This window comes from Coregonus lavaretus (genome assembly GCF_964263955.1).
Source record: "Coregonus lavaretus genome assembly, chromosome: 25".
Taxonomy (NCBI): Eukaryota; Metazoa; Chordata; class Actinopteri; order Salmoniformes; family Salmonidae; genus Coregonus; species Coregonus lavaretus.
Genome location: NC_140012.1, coordinates 37718824 through 37742451, shown reverse-complemented (window position 1 = coordinate 37742451; position 23628 = coordinate 37718824). Strand labels below are relative to the sequence as shown.

At 39.5% G+C, this 23628-nt stretch overlaps 1 protein-coding gene across 2 annotated transcripts in view; it reads left to right on the top strand.

Moving 5' to 3' along the window:
- The first annotated feature begins 2139 nt into the window (after nucleotides 1-2139).
- Nucleotides 2140-23628, top strand: part of mlip (muscular LMNA-interacting protein) — a 31978-nt gene continuing 10489 nt past the window's right edge. The window contains exons 1-10 of one of the 2 annotated variants that reach the window (XM_084141284.1): nucleotides 2140-2338; nucleotides 2539-2667; nucleotides 4876-5013; nucleotides 8192-8263; nucleotides 9335-9415; nucleotides 9834-9917; nucleotides 10010-10069; nucleotides 20088-20132; nucleotides 21283-21336; nucleotides 21515-21643. In XM_084141284.1, the coding sequence (XP_083997410.1) occupies nucleotides 2336-2338; nucleotides 2539-2667; nucleotides 4876-5013; nucleotides 8192-8263; nucleotides 9335-9415; nucleotides 9834-9917; nucleotides 10010-10069; nucleotides 20088-20132; nucleotides 21283-21336; nucleotides 21515-21643 (795 nt within the window). In that variant the 5' untranslated portion in view covers nucleotides 2140-2335. Of the gene's footprint in view, nucleotides 2360-2538; nucleotides 2668-4875; nucleotides 5014-8191; nucleotides 8264-9334; nucleotides 9416-9833; nucleotides 9918-10009; nucleotides 10070-20087; nucleotides 20133-21282; nucleotides 21337-21514; nucleotides 21644-23628 lie in introns of both variants that reach the window. The other variant, XM_084141285.1, reaches the window with a different exon arrangement.

The window sequence follows — 23628 nt, the reverse complement described above, 5'->3', positions numbered from 1 at the left end:
TATAGCTGTATCACTTATTAAAACTAAGTTAGATTTTCATAGCTGCTGTGCCAATCAAACACAATTCTGAAAGCAATAACTGGAAACCCACTATCAGCCATTGATTTAATACCGGTAGCCTTAGTAGTTGTGTTTTTGTTGCTGTAATTAAACACTCGTAATTCAATGTCTTGGAGCAGTAGAGAAGGGAAAACAATGGAACGATCTGAAGTTCAGTGTTTGTGGGTTTCCATTAGTTACCACAGCCACAAAGTCAAAATTGGCTATATAGTAAACATTCATGAAAACCAAAAATTTGCTTTTCGGTCTTAATTGAATGTTAGGGTTAGGAATAAGGTTAGCAGTGTAGTTAAGCTTATGGTTAGGGTTAGGTTTAAAATCCCATTTTAAGAAAATAAATTGGAGGGGTGTATGACTTTGTGGCTGTGGTAACTAGTGACAACCTTTGTGCCAAGTTGAAGTCTTTTCTCTCAAGTTAGCTCTGGTCTCATGATAAAACCAGCGTCACTTCGCAATGGAGAAGATACGAGAGCATGAAATAAACAAGGCTATTTCTGTCAGGCGACATTAAATGGAGGACAAAACCTGAGCTGCCTGCCTGCATTTATAGTGACTGTCAGTTCAGCTGTTGGCTCAACAAGAGAACACTCCAGTGATCCCAAAGACATACTTCATGCAGTCAACTGCAAGTTTGCAAAAACGTATTTTGTCAGCACTTATATGTAGCATAGTAAAATACAAAGTTGTGTCGATTCAGAGAAATTGCTCATTGCAACAAGGCTGCAATTAAAGGGACATTTAACCCTTTTTCAATTTCATATTCATCATCTCCAGCACCACTCCAACATCAACATATGTGAAAATTCGAGTTTCTATGTTTTGTAGTAAAAAATATAGAAGGTAAGTGTTACATCAACCAATTAGTAGGCAATTAGTAGGCAACACCTACTCATAATTTGTTCAAATCACATGATGCACACCGATGATGTCATTTGAAACACTTATCTTCCTCTATCTTTTTTATTACAAAACATAGAAACACGCCATTTTCACATATCTTGATGTTGGGGGTGGTGCTGGAGATTTTGAATATGAAGTAGAAAATGTTGACATTTCCCTTTAATGAAGTGTCACTATATGGCACTCCTAATCTCTGGTGGACAGATCTACTGGTACAGCAGAATCTGTCGGGAAGGAATGGGACGCATGGGCCAACGAGCAGCAGTAGTTATTTGGACAAATCACGATTTCGCAGGTGTTAACATCTTTCGAATTTCAGAAGGTTCAGAAGGCAAATTCGGCACGTAACTTGCAAAGAGAGAGGTTCCGCAACTCATTCCGGTTCTAGCATCTCTTCATCTCTTCTCGTAACACGTATGGACCCAGAACTTAATCAAGCAGCTGACCAATTACGCAAGCCTTTAGTTCTGGTTTAACCAACATTATGACACTCCCAATAAGCGAGTTAGTGGCATGGCGTCACTGTGCTAGCCAAAGAAATGACTGTTGATTGCAATGCCATTTATTTTTACCAGCATGATCCATCTCTCTAAACTGGTAGTAAGGGATTCTAACCATTTACTTTATGTTAATTTCCTCAGGACATTTAAATCACATGTACAAAGTATGACCCAGTACAAGCACGATACTTCAATATTGAACACTCATAGTCTTGGTTCAGTTGTAATAAATACTGTAGGCTACACATACTTGCAGGTTGACGTTCATTGTCATGAATCTTGCCCTGGAGGCAGAATTGAGCGATTTCCACTAGATGGCCAGATGCAAAGTCAAAATTGGCTATATTGTAAAAATTCATGAAACAAGATTCATGACGAAAAACTCTAACCTGTCACATACTTCCTCATCATTGTGTAAACTGTTGTGGAGTTAAGGTGTAAGTGAACAGATTCACTGGATTATTAATAGGGAGACCCACAGAATGTATATTAATTTATTTTGTTTGACGTTGTTAGATAATACAAAACATGTTTTCTTTCTAAATGGAGGAGGGAAAAAATGCACTTGTCTGCATATGTTCTCTGTCTCTTGCTCAGTCAGCCAACAATCATTAACTGTGAGCTCTTAAAATGTGAACAGGGCAGGACTCATTTCTCCCTCCTACGTGTACATATTCATGTAGTCTGAATGGAGCTTCTGTTCTGACACATTCCATTTTGAGTACTACATCCCAAAACTAATTTGGAAAAACACTGCATTATTCTCTTGAGCAGCTTTGGGCTTATTTCATGCAGCTCTGACCAGAATAACTAAAGCAAGCAGAAGGATAAACCACATCTCAGGACTTTTTTACTCTCTTGCAACATCCTTTTAAATGGTAGAAATACATACTTTATAGGTATAAATAATCACAATATGTGTATCGCTAGTGTGTGACAGTGCTTCAGTAATGTAGGTTAACTACAAACTCAGATCATTTGATTTGAATAGTTTTTTAATGTGAAGATCATGGACATAAGATGATAAGAATAACTTGTTGTGTAACCATCAAACAATTTGTTCCTTTCTTATTTACAGGTCTCAGAAGAAGAAGTGTCATCCAAGCTTCTGTTTTATACATTTGTGCCGGAGCTGAAGACATTGCCAATTAAAATCACGCTCACAGAGGCTGCGAAAACAGGACTACTTACAGGCAAACCAAATAAGGTACTTGGCACCAATTTCCATCAGCCACTTTTGTGTGGTCTCAATTCTTACACTGTAAAAAAAAAAAGATGTTGAGTCAACGTAAAATAGTAATAGGATTGTGAATTTGCAGCTGGTTGCCTTACAATTGTACGTTGAATCAATGTTTGCGTCCATTTCCACAGTGGTCTCAAACTTTGACTGTAGCTTTTGTTGGTTTTCAATGCACCTGATTAGGCAATCATCATGTTTATACAACCTCAGTTGTCAATTAGGCACTGTTGATATGGGAATCCGTTTTTCATTGAGCGAATCTTTCACACAATGCCCATGGGATTTTCAATGCTCTTCAATTCAAGCACTCAGTTGGTGAATCAATTTAGTTCAGGCAACCATGAAGCAAGTCTGTTTGCTCTGTAGTGTAGAAAAAGACTGCACTATGACATGGACAGAATTGCATCAGGCTTGTAGTACATGAAGTGTGGTTGTGAACAATATCCAGAGGAACTGGCTCAATAGGTAACCATAGAAACACATGTAAAGAGTTCAAACACTCCAGGCCTTTTTTCTTTACCATGGTAACATACAGAACACAGGAGAAAGTACATCAGCAAGGTATTTATTTAGAGGCAACCTTAGGATGCCCTTAGAGATGAATATGAAGGTCTGAGTTATGCACATGGATCTCTAAGAGTCTGTTGTTCAGAAAACCAGCAGATGTCAGGAGGTTTTTTCATAGGTGAATATAAACTGCAGGTGCACTCTGTGAGCAAACATGAAGTAGTATACAGTATATAAAGCTGAGTGACATAAATGTGAGTTGATCCTTATCACGATCTGAATGTTCTTTACTACGTTCTCCCCAATATTCTCTCCATCCCTAGCACGATTAGGACCAATAATAGAATGTGTTGTGCTTACTAGCAATAACCATTTCCAGGACTTAATATTGTTGGCACTTAATGCTGTTCAGAATTAAACTTGCCATTGAAAACTGCTATGACATAGTTCTATTCAAATGCAGCTTTACTAAGCAATATCCTGTCGTTTTGCATAACTGTAGTGCCATTACAGACAACTGAATTTAAAATGTACGATTTTAGAGATATCATATATTAATTTGACAGTATTACTCATGTTCCCTCTCTTGCCATTCAGATGTTCAATTATGAACTATAGGTTATATGCTAGCATGGAATGAATGAGATATGTTATACAAGCCATTTTCACATACACAATGTACTATTCAGCCAAGACGTATGAATGCTACAAAGAATAATCAGGATAAGCAGACTGAAACTAAAGGGGAGATGAGGGTACATTCTTGAAAGAGATATTGTAGCAAATGTATGAAAAAGTCAAACCCATACAGACATTTCAAATGTCGTTAGAGTGGTCTTGCACGTATTTCATCAATGGAATTGTAATGAATGGAATGGATTTGAATTTATGGAATGGAATTTGAATTTATGGAATGGAATTTGAATTTATCGCAGCTTCAAACCTTATAGAATGAACTGGCATTGTGGATAAAATATTCTTAATATCATGGATTGGTCTCATTCTAGTCAATCATACTGTATGCTTATTGGTTTGGATTATGCAACAACAACTGTTGTTAAAACAGCTTCTCATACAGTAGAAGTCCAGCTTTACCTTTTTGAACATCCATTTTCCGTACTATTGAAAGAAAGACAGAATACATTATGTTTTCTCCACATAATAATCACATTTTAAATGCAGCATACATCCAGTTAACATCTAGTGAATCCAGTTAACCTCTGAAATAAAACACACTGAAAAAACACAATGAATGTTTCATTTCATTTAGACAGTGAAGAAAGACTTATAAATACATTGATTTATTATGAAATAACCCTGAGGGTAATTGTGATTATATGGAGGGCATACTGTGTAGTCAGTCAGTCAGTCATCCAGGCCGGGTATCCCTTCTCCCCTAGAGAAATGACTTACTATAATTGTAAACAACAAAAAGTATCAGTTAAGCTCTTACTCAACCAGTGGGGCATGTGGTAGTGCATGTGTACAGTTCATGTGGGACATGTGTTCTGGTAAAAGGAAACCCAGGAGAGAGACACAATTACACATCCCGCTCTCGCTTAGGAGCTGGAAGTTATACACAAGGACTTGCCGAGGTTCACTTCAGGATTGCTCAGGTTACAGTAACTCATCTAAGTGGCTCATCAACGTTTCCTGATCCTCTGTCAGAATTTAGGAGTTCCCAAGCAGAAGGTGACTGAAGACACCATGTCGGACGGAGGGCTTTTCAAGGCGGAGGTGATCTATATCAGGGACTGTGAAAAACGTGGAGCAGGGGACATGGTCCAACAGGAGACAAATACTTGGGTAAGTGCGTATGCTTATGTTCTACTCTTGCTACTTCAATGTGATAATCACATTTACAGCAGAACCAACAACAACGCTGATCAAAAAGTACATCTTAAAGCTTGTGATTCATTTTCTATATGTTGCACCTTCTTAGCTTGGGGCCTATAAATAATTGAGTAAGTTTAATAGAAGTTGGGCAAGAATATTTTACAATAGCAATGCTTTGTCAAGGATAACAGCTTGACTGACCATTTTAATGACATAGCTTCTGAGATTACATCTATACATGGTAATAAAAATGACACACAAATGGCAGATCAGAATTTTTTGTTCCAACCCTACTTGCCATAATCCATACTGTTCCAATTGTTGTGACCTTTGCTTGTACCTTTTTCAACGAGAGAACATGCCTTCTGAGATTCCATTTTTAAATAGTATTTTGCGTTACTAACAAAATGGACATATGAAGCTTTGGTTCCAATCCTGATTTGAAGTTGGGTCTCAGATATGCAATGTATTAGTGATTATGTAAAAATCCAGTTTTGTTTACCCTTTTCTAAATTGTATTTGCCTGAGACTGCTTTAATTACTTTGCAAATGAACGGCAAAATGTTTATCTATCATGGTTCAATAATTCAGAATTTGAAATAAAAAATTAAATCTACCTCATTGACAGTCATCTTCAGTTATCATTAGTCGACAATGTGTTAATTCATATTCATAGAACCTTTTCACCCCTATCCCATGTTTTTTTTCTTCTCAGTTGATATCTCCTCCTGATCACACAACCCCACCCCAGACCCCTCCCCCTATCAATGCCCAGGCAGAAAATACAGCCTACCATTTTGTATCCGGGCCCGCTACTATGGAAACAGCTGTTAACAAACACCAGGGCATTTATCAGCAGCAGTGTCACAACACCCCTGTGGGTGCTGAGGTCAGCTCGGGTCTCTTTTTAAATAGAGCGTCTGACTCCGATGAGAGACTAAGCCCCGCTAACTCCACAGACCTGTTTCCTGCTTCTTCAAAGAGTCAGAGTCAGGAGTCCATCCTCTCTGAGAGCTGGGACAAAGACAGGAGCTGGTCTGCACTGCAAATGTCCCCCGAGACTTCCCGCGCAGTGTCGCCGTGCTCCTCAGTGAGATCTGGCATGTTCACCCCCTCTGTGGTGCGAGTCAAGAGACACTCCCTAGAACCTGGCTCCAGTTTAGTCCACATGCCGCCAACCTGCTTCTCACCACCTTGTTGTGAAAGTCCCTCCTTGTCCCCCTGTCCCCTGTCCCCCCGCTCCCGCCACAGGCCCCCTCCCACGCGGCTCTCCCTGCTAACGGCTATCCTCCGGAAGGGCCGCCTGCCAGTCCTGTCTCCTACTCTGACTCTACAGAGACCCTACTCCCCCTGCTGGCCCATTCACCATGGGACTTCCTGTAATGCCTGCTCTGCAGCCTCCAGCGTGGCCTCTATTCCCCTGGAGGTGTTCTCATCCAGAGCCCAGTCCTCAGCCTCCATACACAGCCCAGCTCAGAGCTACCGTCACAGGGACGGATGCGTGTTAGAGTCCCTTAGGTCTGTCAATGCACCCCCGTCCATAGAGTCTAAGGAGCTCTCCACCTCATGGAGAATGGTTGGCCCTCATAGCCCACCATTAAGACATTCGGATGAACTGAAATCAAACAATGGAATTATCTCTGAGAGGGTCACCTCCCCCTCTTATCGAAGCCTTGGGGTTTCACCAGTCCCACCGTTGTCTCAACCGTTCCCTCAGAACCTCCCCAAACCAGTGGACTACACCAAAGTTCCAAGTCCACCTCTGTACTCATCACACTCAAGACTCAGACATCTGTCTCCTGAGCCACTCAACAACTCAGTAAACTCAAGACTTAACTCATTGTCGCCTGAGCCGAAACCAGTTAAGAACAAGGGGGCTTCTGTGCCCCACAATTCAAATCAACCTCTCTATTTGTCACACTCAAGACTTAAATGTCTGTCTCCTAACCCAGCTCACGACCAGGGGACCTCTGCATGTCAACCTCTTTACTCATCCTTCTCAAAGCTCAGGTCACTGTCTCCCGGACCAGTAAACACCTCATCAAACTCAACACTCGACTCACTGTCTGCCGAACCTAAACCAGTTAGCAAGAACCTTGTACATGCTCTGAATTCTCACCTACGGTCAAAGCTCAGCTTTCTGTCTTCTGCACCTGCTAATAACCAGGAGACCTTTAAGGCCCTCATTACGTCTACACCTGAAGTTTCCTCCATGGGGACCTCTAACAATCGGGGGACCTCCATGGGGACCCTTAACACCTGGGGGACCGTAAGGCCACCCGTTTGGAGTCCACTGCCCTACTCATGTCTTTCCAGGCTGTCTCCTAAACCTAGCTCTCTCTCCTGCTGTGCCCCAGAGGGCCATCTTTCTGCCCCATCCCACTCACCCAGTGGCACAGTTTCCTCTGCACAGAGGCACACAGATGCAATATCACCAACCCCATTACAGAACGGCCTGAAAACACCTCCCCACTCGAGGCTGCAACTCAGTGTCTCCCCAGCCACCAGAGCTTTCCACCTCACTCCCACCCTCTACACACCCCCAGGATGTCCATCACCTAAGCCCCCCACTCCCCCCACTACACCCGACCGCTTCACCCTTTCCCCCTCTCCGGCGCCCCCGACCCGTGACCTCACCCCGTCTCCCTCTCTCTCCCTGCGCTCCACGCCCTCTCCATGCCTATGGAGGGAGATGTCAGACTCCCTTGAGACAAAAAGAAAGGTAGCTACTCTGCATGCTGGCACGCAGTCCAATCACATGCCACCTGCATGATTAAAGTAAACAAGGACAAAGGAAACTATTCATGTCCTGTGACAGACATCTAGTACTGTAAGGATGATTGAGTATCTGGCAAGATGCCGCTCGGCTAAACATGATCTTGCTAACTTACAACCTCTAACAGCAACTATATTGTCCTTGGTTCCCAACTGCCATATTTGCTTGTCAGAGTTAGACAGTTAGTCAAAGGTTTTTTCATGAAAATGTTGAAGTGTTCACATGCATTATGTCTAAACAGGACTGTATTGTTACATTGAGAAATGTAATCATTTTGAAAATGTCTAGCATAGGCCAGCCTGGGAATAGCACTATAAATAAGATTTCGTTGTCTATTTTTCACATCCCTCCTCCCATCCCTCTCAACTCTAGCCACACAAGATCAAGTTAAGCTACAAAGCCCTCGCTGCAATTCCCACAAACACCCTTCTGTTGGACCAGCAGGTGAGCACAGTCTGCAGATGTTTCTGTTGAAAACCCAATATCTCTATCTCATTGCTAATTGACAATCAGCCAGAAACATGAACAATTAAACAGCTGCCAAATTATGGTTGATCCAGACACACCTGACCTGGATCAATCAGCAGTAGAAACAATAACACAGTGTTTTCCCTGCCCTTGTTTTGGTAAAAAGCTGACAGATAGGGCTGGAGAAATGGAACCACTCAAAATTATAGACAGAGTTATGGATGCAAGGACTGAACATCCATGATATCAACATTACAGTTTTAATCATGTTTTGAGGCTATGTATCATTTGTTGACATTTACTTTGTTTACAAACAATGGAGTACAATATGCTTACATTTTGGGTTCTGATGGGGTATGACAGTTTAACTAAGCTCATGAGGCATTTATCAGTTATATTCTTCAAGAATCAATGGGTACACATCATTAATTTCCAAAAATGTATGCAGTAACTGCTGATTGCCCCTTTAAGTTCAACAGTGTATTCCGATTTTGGGGCATCAAGTTGAGGAAGGAAAAATTGAAGCATTTTGAGTGACTGAAATGAGTCTGTTTTAATCAGTAAAATTGAGGAATAACATAAAATAATAAAATGCTTCTTGGAAAGAGTCACTACATTTAGACAACATAATTGGAACGAGTTTCTTTTGTTAATACAGAAAATGGTTTACCTTTGATTTTGCTTGTGACAGTGTTGATATACTTCGTACTGAGGATAGAAGTGGAAGACAGGAATCTTTACAAAATGCCTGACATCCTCAATCGCTTTACAAATGTTGATTCAACAGAAAATACATTAAAACATGCTCCATTGAATAACAAAAAATGTTTGTTAAACCTTGAAGGTTGTCCTCCTCATTCTGTGTAGATCACTTGACAAAGGAATAGAACATGTACTATGAAGAAAGAATTTCATACAGTATGTGCAGATCAGGAAAATTCTCACACAACAGGGTGATAAAATGTAGATCCTACACCTGTATGTACTGTACTGTCCTGCATGTTGTGTCCATTGATGTTTTCATCTCAATCTATGTTGCTTTCACAGGCAATTGATGATCAAGTGGACAAAGAAGGAGATTCACAGGACCCAGTGGACATACGTAAGCAAGAAGACACACATGCAGAGGTACAGTACAGTGGAGTACAGTGCAGAACAGTGTGGTCTCTGATTCCTAAGACACTGTGTACTTATTATTATTGTAATTATTTTGTAAATGTATTCTATGAACCTTGAAAAATACCAGAAAAATATAGATGCTTGATTGCCACAACTTTTCTTTACACATTTTGCACATGTACTGTAGATGTATTTGACTTTGAGGCAACTGAGCATCTGTACTGTAAAAACAAGTCAAATGTTTTCTCTGAAGTGTTCTGAAACCAATTTAGTCAGTTCTAAAGTAAAGTGCTAATTTCTATTTTAAAACCATATATTGCAGGACTATCTAGACTGATGATAAAGGTCTCATTTAGAATATTAAAGTAACTATAGCCTTGCCTATATACTGCAAGAATGCTGATTTAACTGCTGGTTCTCTCTACAGATGTGTTCCCCTGCACAGTTGCGAAAGCAGTCAAAAGATCTGTATGCTGTCATTGACCAAGTGTTAGAGGACCCCATTCCAATGGTGAATTTTGTATTTCCCTGCACTCACTTGAACCAAAATGGAAGAGATCAAATGAAGTGTTCTCTTTTATGATTACTTTTGCCATCTTTCAGCGCCAAGTATCTCCTGCCCTTGCACACCCCAGGGAATCAAGGGACAAATGTGCACCAAAGGTATGTAAAAAGCAGTTCAGGTGGGCCTTAGCACTTCAGCAAACAAAGGAAAGGGAGGGGTGCTCAATAACAATGACAAAAATCATGAGAAGAGCTTACCAAGAAAAACTTCCAATGTAAGAAGCACTCACAGTAATATGTTGAATAGAATATAACAACTTTTTTTCCCCAGAAGGAACTTCAGTTGTGGCAATATTTAATTTATTTATTTAACCTTTATTTAACTAGGTCCGGGAAGTCAGTTAAGAACAAATTCTTATTTACAATGACGGCCTACTAAAGATAAAGATATATAGTAAACGTACAAACAGCAACATTCACTAGTTATAATTGTAATTGCTTAGCAGATAATAAGAAAATAATAACAATATTTACCTGGCTCAAAGAGAAGGTATATAATATCTATTGTTTACAGGAAACTCATTCAACAATTTTAGAGGAAGTTGTGTGGAAAAAGGACTGGGGGGGAGAAATATACTTCTCCCATGGGCAAAGAAACTCAAAAAGGGTGATGATATTAATTAACAATAATTTTGATCTGAAAGTGCAAATTGTCCAAACAGATCCGCAAGGTAGATGTATGATTTTAAATATGTTATTGGACTATAAACAGATATGGCTCATTAACCTTTACGGACCAAATAATGATGATCCACGCTTCTTTGAAAATACAGTGGGGAGAACAAGTATTTGATACACTGCCAATTTTGCAGGTTTTCCTACTTACAAAGCATGTAGAGGTCTGTAATTTTTATCATAGGTACACTTCAACTGTGAGAGACGGAATCTAAAACAAAAATCCAAAAATCACATTGTATGATTTTTAAGTAATTAATTTGCGTTTTATTGCATGACATAAGTATTTGATACATCAGAAAAGCAGAACTTAATATTTGGTACAGAAACCTTTGTTTGCAATTACAGAGATCATACATTTCCTGTAGGTCTTGACCAGGTTTGCACACACTGCAGCAGGGATTTTGGCCCACTCCTCCATACAGACCTTCTCCAGATCCTTCAGGTTTCGGGGCGGTCGCTGGGCAATACGGACTTTCAGCTCCCTCCAAAGATTTTCTATTGGGTTCAGGTCTGGAGACTGGCTAGGCCACTCCAGGACATTGAGATGCTTCTTACGGAGCCACTCCTTAGTCACCCTGGCTGTGTGTTTCGGGTCGTTGTCATGCTGGAAGACCCACCCACGACCCATCTTCAATGCTCTTACTGAGGGAAGGAGGTTGTTGGCCAAGATCTTGCGATACATGGCCCCATCCATCCTCCCCTCAATACGGTGCAGTCGTCCTGTCCCCTTTGCAGAAAAGCATCCCCAAAGAAGGATGTTTCCACCTCCATGCTTCACGTTGGGATGGTGTTCTTGGGGTTGTACTCATCCTTCTTCTTCCTCCAAACATGGCGAGTGGAGTTTAGACCAAAAAGCTCTATTTTTGTCTCATCAGACCACATGACCTTCTCCCATTCCTCCTCTGGATCATCCAGATGGTCATTGGCAAACTTCAGACGGGCCTGGACATGCTCTGGCTTGAGCAGGGGGACCTTGCGTGTGCTGCAGGATTTTAATCCATGACGGCGTAGTGTGTTACTAATGGTTTTCTTTGAGACTGTGGTCCCAGCTCTCTTCAGGTCATTGACCAGGTCCTGCCGTGTAGTTCTGGGCTGATCCCTCACCTTCCTCATGATCATTGATGCCCCACGAGGTGAGATTTTGCATGGAGCCCCAGACCGAGGGTGATTGACCATCATCTTGAACTTCTTCCATTTTCTAATAATTGCGCCAACAGTTGTTGCCTTCTCACCAAGCTGCTTGCCTATTGTCCTGTAGCCCATCCCAGCCTTGTGCAGGTCTACAATTTTATCCCTGATGTCCTTACACAGCTCTCTGGTCTTGGCCATTGTGGAGAGGTTGGAGTCTGTTTGATTGAGTGTGTGGACAGGTGTCTTTTATACAGGTAACGAGTTCAAACAGGTGCAGTTAATACAGGTAATGAGTGGAGAAAAGGAGGGCTTCTTAAAGAAAAACTAACAGGTCTGTGAGAGCCGGATTTCTTACTGGTTGGTAGGTGATCAAATACTTATGTCATGCAATAAAATGCTAATTAATTACTTAAAAATCATATAATGTGATTTTCTGGATTTTTGTTTTAGATTCCGTCTCTCACAGTTGAAGTGTATCTATGATAAAAATTACAGACCTCTACATGCTTTGTAAGTAGGAAAACCTGCAAAATCGGCAGTGTATCAAATACTTGTTCTCCCCACTGTATATATAATAAATTATCAACCCTGCAAGCAATACAAGACTCTATTATTATGGTGGGAGATTATAATACTGTTTTAAATACCTCAATGGACCGTAAAGCAAATCACACTACAAACTATCACCCCCATGCTCTTAAGGAAATCATGAATGTCATGGATATATTGGAACTAGTGGATATATTGAGGCTTAAATATCCTGACCTAGTGATGTATACATGGCAGAGGCTCAATCAAGCTAGTCGTCTTGACTTCTTCCTTATGTCATTCTCGTTGGCAACAAAAGTTTAAAAAGTGTTGATAGGGGACAGAATGATCATCAGATAATTGGCATATACATTACTCTTACTGAATTTCCATGTGGGCGAGGATATTGGACATTTAATCAAAGCCTATTGGATGCTAACTTGTTTTTAACTAGGACAGAGGAATTTATAACTGAATTTTTCCGTCATAACATAGGTACAGCAAATCCCCTTATTGTATGGGACACTTTTAAATGTGCCTTTAGAGGCCATGCAATTCAGTACTCATCTCGAAAACAAAAGCAATTTATGTCAAAAGAATCCATACTAACAAAGGAAATAGAAGGTCTAACAGAACAGAAAGACAGCAATAAAAACTGTACCATAGAGGCTCAGAATAACAAAAAGGAATGGAGGAACTTATTCAAGAAAGATCAAGTGTAAGATAATATAAAAAATAAACCAAACTGGATGGAATATGGGGAAAAATGCACCAAATTATTTTTTTATCTTCAACATAGAAATGCTACCAAAAATAATTTCCTGAAAACTGGTTAAATTTACATTTTACATTTTAGTCATTTAGCAGACGCTCTTATCCAGAGCGATTTACAGTTAGTGAGTGCATACATTTTTCATACTGGCCCCCCGTGGGAATCAAACCCACAACCCTGGTGTTGCAAACGCCATGCTCTACTAACTGAGCTACACGGGTCACAAATGACAGAGTCACCCATGATTCACCAATTGATATTTTGAAAGAGGAAGCAAAGTACTTTAAGCATATGTTTTAGTTTCAGTCTCCTCCATCTCCTCTAACCGAAGCTAATTGTACAGATTTTTTTTCTATTGATAATGTAAAATTAACAGCCGTACAGAAAGATTCATGTGAAGGCGAAATTACAGAGGAGGAACTTCTTCATGCAATTAAAGCCTTTAAGTCCAGGAAAACTCCAGGGCTGGATGGCATACCAGTTGAGGTATACCAAACCTTTTTTGATATACTCAGAGGACCGTTATTAGCATGTTTTAACCACTCCTATGTAAATGGTAGATTATCAGACACTCAACAAGAAGGTCTGATTTCATTATTACTGAAACAGGATACAAGTGGTAAATATAAAGATCCAGTCCATTAAAAAAGATTGGAGGCCCCTTTCATAGTGTTGTGATGCAAAGATTCTAGCAAAATGTATAGCGCATAGAATTTAAAAGGTATTGTCGGACGTTATTCATTCTAATCAGACAGGTTTTTTACATGGACGATAGATTGGTGATAATATATGGCAAGTATTGGAAACAATAGAACACTATGAAAAATATGGGAAACCAGGCCTGGTATTCATAGCTGACTTTAAAAGGCTTTTGATAAAGTACGACTGGAGTTTATATATAAATGCCTAGAACATTTCAATTTTGGAGAATCTCTTATAAAATGGGTTAAAATCATGTATAGTAACCCTAGGTGTAAAATAGTAAATAATGGCCACTTCTCCGAAAGTTTTAAACTGTCAAGCGGAGTAAAACAAGGTTGTCCACTATCGACATATATATTTATTATGGCCATCGAAATGTTAGCTATTAAAATCAGATCCAATAATAATATCAAGGGATTAGAAATCCAGGGCTTAAAAACAAAGGTGTTGTTGTACGCTGATGATTCATGTTTTCTTTTAAATCCACAACTTGGATCCCTCCACAGCCTCATAGAGGATCTAGATCATTTTTCTAACCTCTCTGGATTAAAACCAAATTATGATAAGTCTACTATATTACGTATTGGATCACAAAAAAATACAACTTTTACATTACTGTGTAGTTTACCAATAAAATGGTCTGATGGTGATGAGGATATACTCGGTATACATATCCCGAAAGAAAGAAATGATCTCACTCCAATAAACTTTAATAGAACGTTTGCAAAAATAGATAAGATCTTGCTACCACGGAAAGGTAAATACCTGTCTATTTGTGGAAAAATCACCCTGATTAACTCTTTAGTCCCAGTGTACCTATTTGCTTATGGTCTTGGCTACACCTAGCGAACAGTTTTTGAAATTATACGAGAAAAAAATATTCCATTTTATTTGGAATGGAAAGCCAGACAAAATTAAACGGGCCTATTTATATAATGATTATGAATTCAGAGGGCAGAAATGATTAAATATTAAAGCATTATACAGTGGGGGAAAAAAGTATTTAGTCAGTCACCAATTGTGCAAGTTCTCCCACTTAAAAAGATGAGAGAGGCCTGTAATTTTCATCATAGGTACACGTCAACTATGACAGACAAAATTAGAAGAAAAAAAATCCAGAAAATCACATTGTAGGATTTTTTATGAATTTATTTGCAAATTATGGTGGAAAATAAGTATTTGGTCACCTACAAACAAGCAAGATTTCTGGCTCTCACAGACCTGTAACTTCTTCTTTAAGAGACTCCTCTGTCCTCCACTCGTTACCTGTATTAATGGCACCTGTTTGAACTTGTTATCAGTATAAAAGACACCTGTCCACAACCTCAAACAGTCACACTCCAAACTCCACTATGGCCAAGACCAAAGAGCTGTCAAAGGACACCAGAAACAAAATTGTAGACCTGCACCAGGCTGGGAAGACTGAATCTGCAATAGGTAAGCAGCTTGGTTTGAATAAATCAACTGTGGGAGCAATTATTAGGAAATGGAAGACATACAAGACCACTGATAATCTCCCTCGATCTGGGGCTCCACGCAATATCTCACCCCGTGGGGTCAAAATGATCACAAGAATGGTGAGCAAAAATCCCAGAACCACACGGGGGGACCTAGTGAATGACCTGCAGAGAGCTGGGACCAAAGTAACAAAGCCTACCATCAGTAACACACTACGCCGCCAGGGACACAAATCCTGCAGTGCCAGACGTGTCCCCCTGCTTAAGCCAGTACATGTCCAGGCCCGTCTGAAGTTTGCTAGAGTGCATTTGGATGATCCAGAAGAGGATTGGGAGAATGTCATATGGTCAGATGAAACCAAAATATAACTTTTTGGTAAAAACTCAACTCGTCGTGTTTGGAGGACAAAGAATGCTGAGTTGCATCCAAAGAACACCATACCTACTGTGAAGCATGGGGGTGGAAACATCATGCTTTGGGGCTGTTTTTCTGCAAAGGGACCAGGACGACTGATCCGTGTAAAGGAAAGAATGAATGGGGCCATGTATTGTGAGATTTTGAGTGAAAACCTCCTTCCATCAGCAAGGGCATTGAAGATGAAACGTGGCTGGGTCTTTCAGCATGACAATGATCCTAAACACACCGCCCGGGCAACGAAGGAGTGGCTTCGTAAGAAGCATTTCAAGGTCCTGGAGTGGCCTAGCCAGTCTCCAGATCTCAACCCCATAGAAAGTATTTGGAGGGAGTTGAAAGTCTGTGTTGCCCAGTGACAGCCCCAAAACATCACTGCTCTAGAGGAGATCTGCATGGAGGAATGGGCCAAAATACCAGCAACAGTGTGTGAAAACCTTGTGAAGACTTACAGAAAACGTTTGACCTGTGTCATTGCCAACAAAGGGTATATAACAAAGTATTGAGAAACTTTTGTTATTGACCAAATACTTATTTTCCACCATAATTTGCAAATAAATTCATTAAAAATCCTACAATGTGATATTCTGGAATTTTTATTTCTCATTTTGTCTGTCATAGTTGACGTGTACCTATGATGAAAATTACAGGCCTCTCTCATCTTTTTAAGTGGGAGAACTTGCACAATTGGTGGCTGACTAAATACTTTTTTTCTCCACTGTATCTCTCACTAAAGGCTTCAGTCATACAAAAGTTATACTTAAATCCAAACTCTTTCTCTAGCAAATTAGCAAGAATGTCTCACCCTATGTTCAAGAATGGCCATTTTCCCTTTATTCAGATTACAACATCTTACTTTCAGTTATTTGAAAAGGAAATAATCTCCCAAATATCGCTATTTTTAAAACAAGCCATAGAAAGTTGGTTGCAATTTCAATTTAATCCACCAGAACGGACAGAACAAATAATGCAACAAATATAGTGGTTAAACTCAAATATACTAATTGATAAAAAAACAGTTTTTGAATAAAGAAAATAAAAAGTATAATCTTCGTAAATTATATCATAGGTAGGACATGCAGCTAACAAAAACATATGGAAATTTCTGCTCCACCCAAAATTACAACCAACTAATTGCAGCATTACCGCGAAAACTTGTCTGTCAGCCCTGCATTAAAGACCATAATTGGTTAAAGAAAATTGTGATAAAAAAAATAAAAAAAATATGTCCGTTTCATTTAAGGACCAAAAAATTGACAGCTGTGCCATATAGATTGCAAAATAGTTGGGAAGAGATTTTTGACGTAACGATTCCATGGCACATGGTTTATGAACTGATATGCAAAACTACGCCGGATTCAAAACTTAGAATTTTGTCTATTTAAATTAGCATACACAGTTCTTGCAACCAATATAATGTTATTTATATGGGGGATACAACCTTCCCAGCTCTGCAGATTTTGCTGCGAAGAGACAGAATAATTAGATCATTTGTTTTGGTACTGTCCATATGTAGCTTGTTTTTGGTCACAGGTCCAGGAATGGCTGAAGAATTGCAATATTTACCTGGAGCTAACTCTGCAGATATCACTACTGGGTGATCTGAAAAGTCATAGTCAATTGATCAATAATATAATAATACTTTTAGCAAAAACAAATATTTTCAATTTACAATCTGTAGAAACAATGATAATAGAAAGGTTCAGAACTTTTGTGAAACATCACAGCACAGTTTAAATCCAATATGGATGGTGTTCTGAGATGGATGGGAGGGGTTGAATGGAGCTGAAGGTTGGGACTAATAACAACTAACAACAACAAGATAACTCATGTAAAACATACTGTGTCTGTAAAACGTATATAGGTTATAGGTGAAGAACTTTTGTGAAAGAGCACAGTTTGAAAGATATGGCAAATAAAATCAAACCGGATGGACATCAGAAATAGATGGGAGAGGTTGAGGGTAGAGGAAGGACAGGATTAAAAACAAACAAAATAGAACTATTGTAAAATAGACTGTGTCCATCAAAATATGTTTTATATTTGAGATTGTTTAAATAGCCACCCTTTGCCTTGATGACAGCTTTGCACACTCTTGGCATTCTCTCAACCAGCTTCACATGGAATGCTTTTCCAACAGTCTTGAAGGAGTTCCCACATATGCTGAGCACTTGTTGGCTGCTTATCCTTCACTATGCCGTCCGACTCATCCCAAACCATCTCAATTGGGTTGAGGTCGGAGGATTGTGGAGGCCAGGTCATCTGATGCAGCACTCCATCACTCTTCTTCTTGGTCAAATAGCCCTTACACAGCCTGGAGGTGTGTTGGGTCATTGTCCTGTTGAAAAACAAATGATAGTCCCACTAAGCCCAAACCAGATGGGATGGCATATCGCTGCAGAATGCAGTGGTAGCCACGCTGGTTAAGTGTGCCTTGAATTCTAAATAAATCACAGACAGTGTCACCAGCAAAGCACCCCCACACCATAACACCTCCTCCTCCATGCTTTACGGTGGGTACTACACATGCAGAGATCATCCATTCACCCACACCGCGTCTCACAAAGACATTGTGGTTGGAACCAAAAATCTCAAATTTGGACTCCAGACCAAAGGACACATTTCCAATGGTCTAATGTCCATTGCTCATGTTTCTTGGCCCAAGCAGGTCTCTTCTTATTATTTGTGTCCTTTAGTATTGGTTTCTTTGCAGCAGTTCGACCATGAAGGCCTGATTCAAACAGTCCCCTCTGAACAGATGATGTTGAGATGTGTCTGTGACTTGAACTCTGTGAAGCATTTATTTGGGCTGCAATTTCTGAGGCTGGTAACTCTAATGAACTTATCCTCTACAGCAGAGGTAACTCTGGGTCTTCCATTCCTGTGGCTGTCCTCATGAGAGCCAGTTTCATCATAACGCTTGATGGTTTTTGCGACCGCACTTGAAGAAACTTTCAAAGTTCTTGAAATGTTCCATATTGACTGACCTTCATGTCTTAAAGTAATGATGGACTGTAATTTCTCTTTGCTTATTTGAGCATATGGATTTGGTCTTTTACCAAATAGCGTTATCTTCTGTATACCCCCCTACCTTGTCACAACACAACTGATTGGCTCAAATGCATTAATTCCACAAATTAACTTTTAAGAAGGCACACCTGTTAATTGAAATGCATTCCAGGTGACTACCTCATGAAGCTGGTTGAGAGAATGCCATGAGTGTGCAATGTTGTCATCAAGGCAAAGGGTGGCTATTTGAAGAATCTCAAATATAAAATATATTTTGATTTGTTTAAGACTTTTTTGGTTACTACATGATTCCATATGTGTTATTTCATAGTTCTTATGTCTTCACTATTATTCTACATTGTAAAAAATAGTAAAAATAAAGAAAAACCCTTGAATGAGTAGGTGTGTCCAAACCTTTGACTAGTAGTGTATATATTTGCCAAAAATATATAGGGGATTGGAAGTGATGCAGACAATTACATTGATGGAAGCTACAATCTATCTGCAATATTTAAGCTGATCTACCCCCCCCCCCCCCCCCCCCAAAAAAAAAATAACAAATTAAAAAACAAATACAAAAAAAACAGCAACATTCACACGACAGATACAAATGCTTACAAGGTATAGTAGACACGAGATAAACGTACGTCACACAAATACATTTTCATTTAAACGCTGTACTGATGCTGGTTCAAAACTGTTAGTGGCTCTCTTGGTTTTAAGAGAGTATATGCCCTGATGGCACTACTGTTTATTTACTGTTCAGTGGATGTGTTATCAAAAATATTTATTTACCCCTCTTATGTGAGCAGTCTGTTTAAAGGTCTGGTATGTTGCTCATCTCTTATCTCAGGCTTTGTTCAGTTTCTCAGAAGTTATTGGAAAGCAATAATGTGATCCACTCTTATCACTTTGGCAATCTAATGCACAACGGAAAACATTGTATCACCATGCATGTCTGTAAATCTCTGTGAAAGCTCAAATAATCTCATTACATTGCATACAGGTACAGTAGCATAATATCCCTTTCTACATCCATTATTCCAACTGTCTTTGTAGGTTGGAGTGTGTCTGTGTGTGTGTGTGTGTGTGTGTGTGTGTGTGTGTGTGTGTGTGTGTGTGTGTGTGTGTGTGTGTGTGTGTGGTCAGATACTGATCATGTGAAATGAGATGGTCCTCTAACTGGCCGATAATTATGCTGGTAATATCCCCTTCAATATGGCTACACAATGTGTCACACAAGGTGGATTGAAAAGACAAAGATAGTCCAAATATTAAAAGGTGACATGCAGGGTCATGACAGTCTACTTACACAATTACCACCACAATTACCACACATAAACAGCACCGTAATTAGATAAACTGACTTTACCAGGAATAGTCTTCTCATAAAGTTCTCATTATTTATGTTTCTCTGCTTGCGTGTAGCGGTACACATCATTGCCAAGGTCATTGGGACGTGAAACTAAATATGTGAGTATACATATGTTTGTTTTGTCCCCTTAGCGAGATAAACGATACATTCCAAAATAAATGAAAATGCTTGTTATTGTGCATCTGGAAATCCAAACGTACTCCCTAAAGGAAAAACACCTTTTTAGACGCTTCAAAAAGATTAATCTGATGGCCACATTGGAAAACACAATAACTTTGATGACTAATTACTGTGTCTGTAATTAAATGACTACACAATGTACTATTTGATCAATCCATGAGGTGTTCTTTGTTGTGATGTTTTCATTTCTCATACAGTATGTGTTTGTAAGAAAATAAATGAATAGAATATCCCGAAAAAGATTGTCCTCATGAGTTTTAGAGTTACCCTGTATATGAAAGCAGTTTGGAACAATAGGGAACATCAACATTTTGTTGCATATAGTGTATGTTTGAGAAGGGGATTTGCTCAAGTTTTCTGAGTGGAGACTTGTGGAGGCTTTTATGATACCATTACGGGGTATAGTTGGTTATAGTTAATAGACTATATCTGGAAATATTTGGATTAATACAACAATTTACTGAAGTATCTCAGCATGCCAACAACATGACAGCTTTGTCTGGGGAACGGGACTGCATGATAAGACAAAACAAAACCAGTCATGAATGTTTCATAAAGTTGCATTTATATGCACTGAACTTTACGAATCTTACATCGAGAGATCCATCGTTCTTTTCAAGATTTTGTCTTCAGTAGTTTACAGAAGTCTGAGAGTCCATTGTCATCGAAGCCAAAGAAAGACTCTTTCTAACCAAAGGAAGACAAGTTCTTTGTGCAGCAAGTTGACACTTTGATGATTACATACTGTATGTAGGATCTTAATTTGATCACCCTGTTGCAGGCGAATTTCAGGAAATGTAAAGCTTGTAGTGTATTTGAGGTTTAAAAAGGCTTCTGAAGTTTGTAATTTCCACTTTGAAATTGTAGACTTGATTTTCCCTTACGAAAAATGTGTCAACCGATACGAAAATGTCCATTAACTATAATCAACATTATAATTCACCTGTTCTTACAGGATTATTTTCCTGCTGTAGCAAACTGGCTCAAATTAAGATCCTACATCTGTAGGAAAAATCCAAAGTACATCAACATTATATACAGTATGTGCTGATATTTTATTTTTTACAGGCAACCTTCAACCTACAACCGTCTGTTGAGAGAAAACTGGCAGATACCTATAAGGTATTTATTCTATTGCAAATCTGTCAAATCTGTTTAAACTATGTTATGCTAATGATTGACCATCACATATGCTTTACTATTTCTTTATTAAGTGTATATTTACCGTGATCTTATGTTTTCGTTATCTACAAAAGCAAATTAATCGAGACAGATTTTCAAACCTTTCCAAATATTACAGACCAAGCCTGGGGTAATTCGACCTGCCAATATTATCCCAAGATTGCCAGAGGAAAATTATGATGAAGTGTTTCATCCAAACCCCTTCAAGCAATATCTGAAAGAGTTGACTGTCAATGACCAGAACAAGGTAGGCATAGTTTAACCACGATACCTTGGTATTAGGTTACCTCAAAACATGTGTTGTAAACAACTACGTTTATCTTGTGGGATTGCCTGGTTAATTCAGAGTATGCATATTAACCAGCACTTAGACATCACTGTTTCCAAATAGCATACTTGACGTACAAAAATGGGAAAGTGGAAAAGTGGGTTTAGTGTATAACTTCTGCTTAACAGTCTCTGTTTACGTGTAAAGGTTCCTTTAGAAGGTTTCTTTTTCTTCTTCTTCTTTTTCTTGATTTTCAGATATGAGAACAGAGACATTGAAACAGTACAACATACCCAGTCCTTTAAAACCCCACCCACCCCATATGTCCCACCCCACTCCATCTGTCCCACCAACCCCACTCTATCTGTCCCACCCACCCCACCCCATCTGTCCCACCCCACTCCATCTGTCCCACCCACCCCACTCCATCTGTCCCACCCACCCCACCCCATCTGTCCCACCCCACCCCATCTGTCCCTCCCACCCCACCCCATCTGTCTCACCCCACCATATCTGTCCCACCCCACTCCATCTGTCCCACCCCACCCGTCCCTCCCATCCCACCCGTCCCTCCCACCCCACCTCACCCCACACGTCCATCCCACCCACCCCACCCCCCCGTCCCTCCCACCCACCCCATCCCATCCGTCTGTCAGTTTTCCAAAAACATGAAGGTAGATTGGCTACATTTGCCATGACTGAAAGGCACTGCAGTCGCTTCAATCTTGACCTTGTGACCTGAAATGATTTCCCCTTTGCTCTAAAACCTGATTTTTGTGAAAGATGGGAGAGATCATTCAAGACAATTTTAGGCATTCAAGTCAGAATCCTTAATACTGAAACCGCCACATCCGTTTGGGATATTATCACAACAAAAAAGTTACTGAAACAACGAACACTGTTTTTTTCCCCTCGGAAATCATTGTACATCATTGATAGAACAGCAGAATATGCACTGCCGTTTTTTTTTTACCATGCTGCTCACCTCCGTTTGGACGCTCCTCACATCCATTTAATCAACAAAACTAAAATAACAACAAATGCACCTGGGGCGACCAGTGTTTCACCTTGCACCTGGGGCGACCAGTGTTTCACCTTGCACCTGGGGCGACCAGTGTTTCACCTTGCACCTGGGGCGACCAGTGTTTCACCTTGCACCTGGGGCGACCAGTGTTTCACCTTGCACCTGGGGCGACCAGTGTTTCACCTTTTCACGTAGCTCAGCTTTAATGTGACTCAAAAGAAAAGTGAGTTCTGGGGTGATTCTCCAATACAATGTCAAATTACGTAAGCTCCTACTGACAAAAGTATTAAGCTCCTATTAAGTACATATTTATTTCCAAAACACTATATATCCATTTTCAAAAATGTTGGTAAATGAGCTTTTATTGTTTTTAAAGAAATTATGAACGAGATTGGTGTGTTTTTTCACTATCTAATTAAAATCTATCACTTGATGATTTAATTTCAGAGACAAATAATCATATTTTTTTGCCAAATGCTATATATCCACCTTACTCAAATAAATAAATAGTACTGCTAGGTTTTACAAAGTCAAATGTAACAAAATAACTACATTTGTACAAATGATACATTTGTGACATCAACATTTAAAAAATGGTCACCATAAAAAAAAAAAAAACATTAATATGAGAGCTGTATGTAAAACATTTACATTTGCCATTTTAGTCATTTAGCAGATGGTCTTAGTTTCAAGTTTTCAAGTTTTAATGTCATGTGCACAAGTACAGCGAAATGCCTTTCTTGCAAGCTCTAAACCCAACAATGCAGTAATCTAAAAATAACACAAGGTAGAACAAAAACAAGAAATAAGAATAGGAAATACAAAGAACATGAGAAAGTAAGAAGCTAAATACAGGGTCAGTTCCAATAACATATTAACAATGTGCAGGAATACTGGAGTGATAGAGGTAGATGTGTATAGGGGTAAGGTGAGGTGCAAC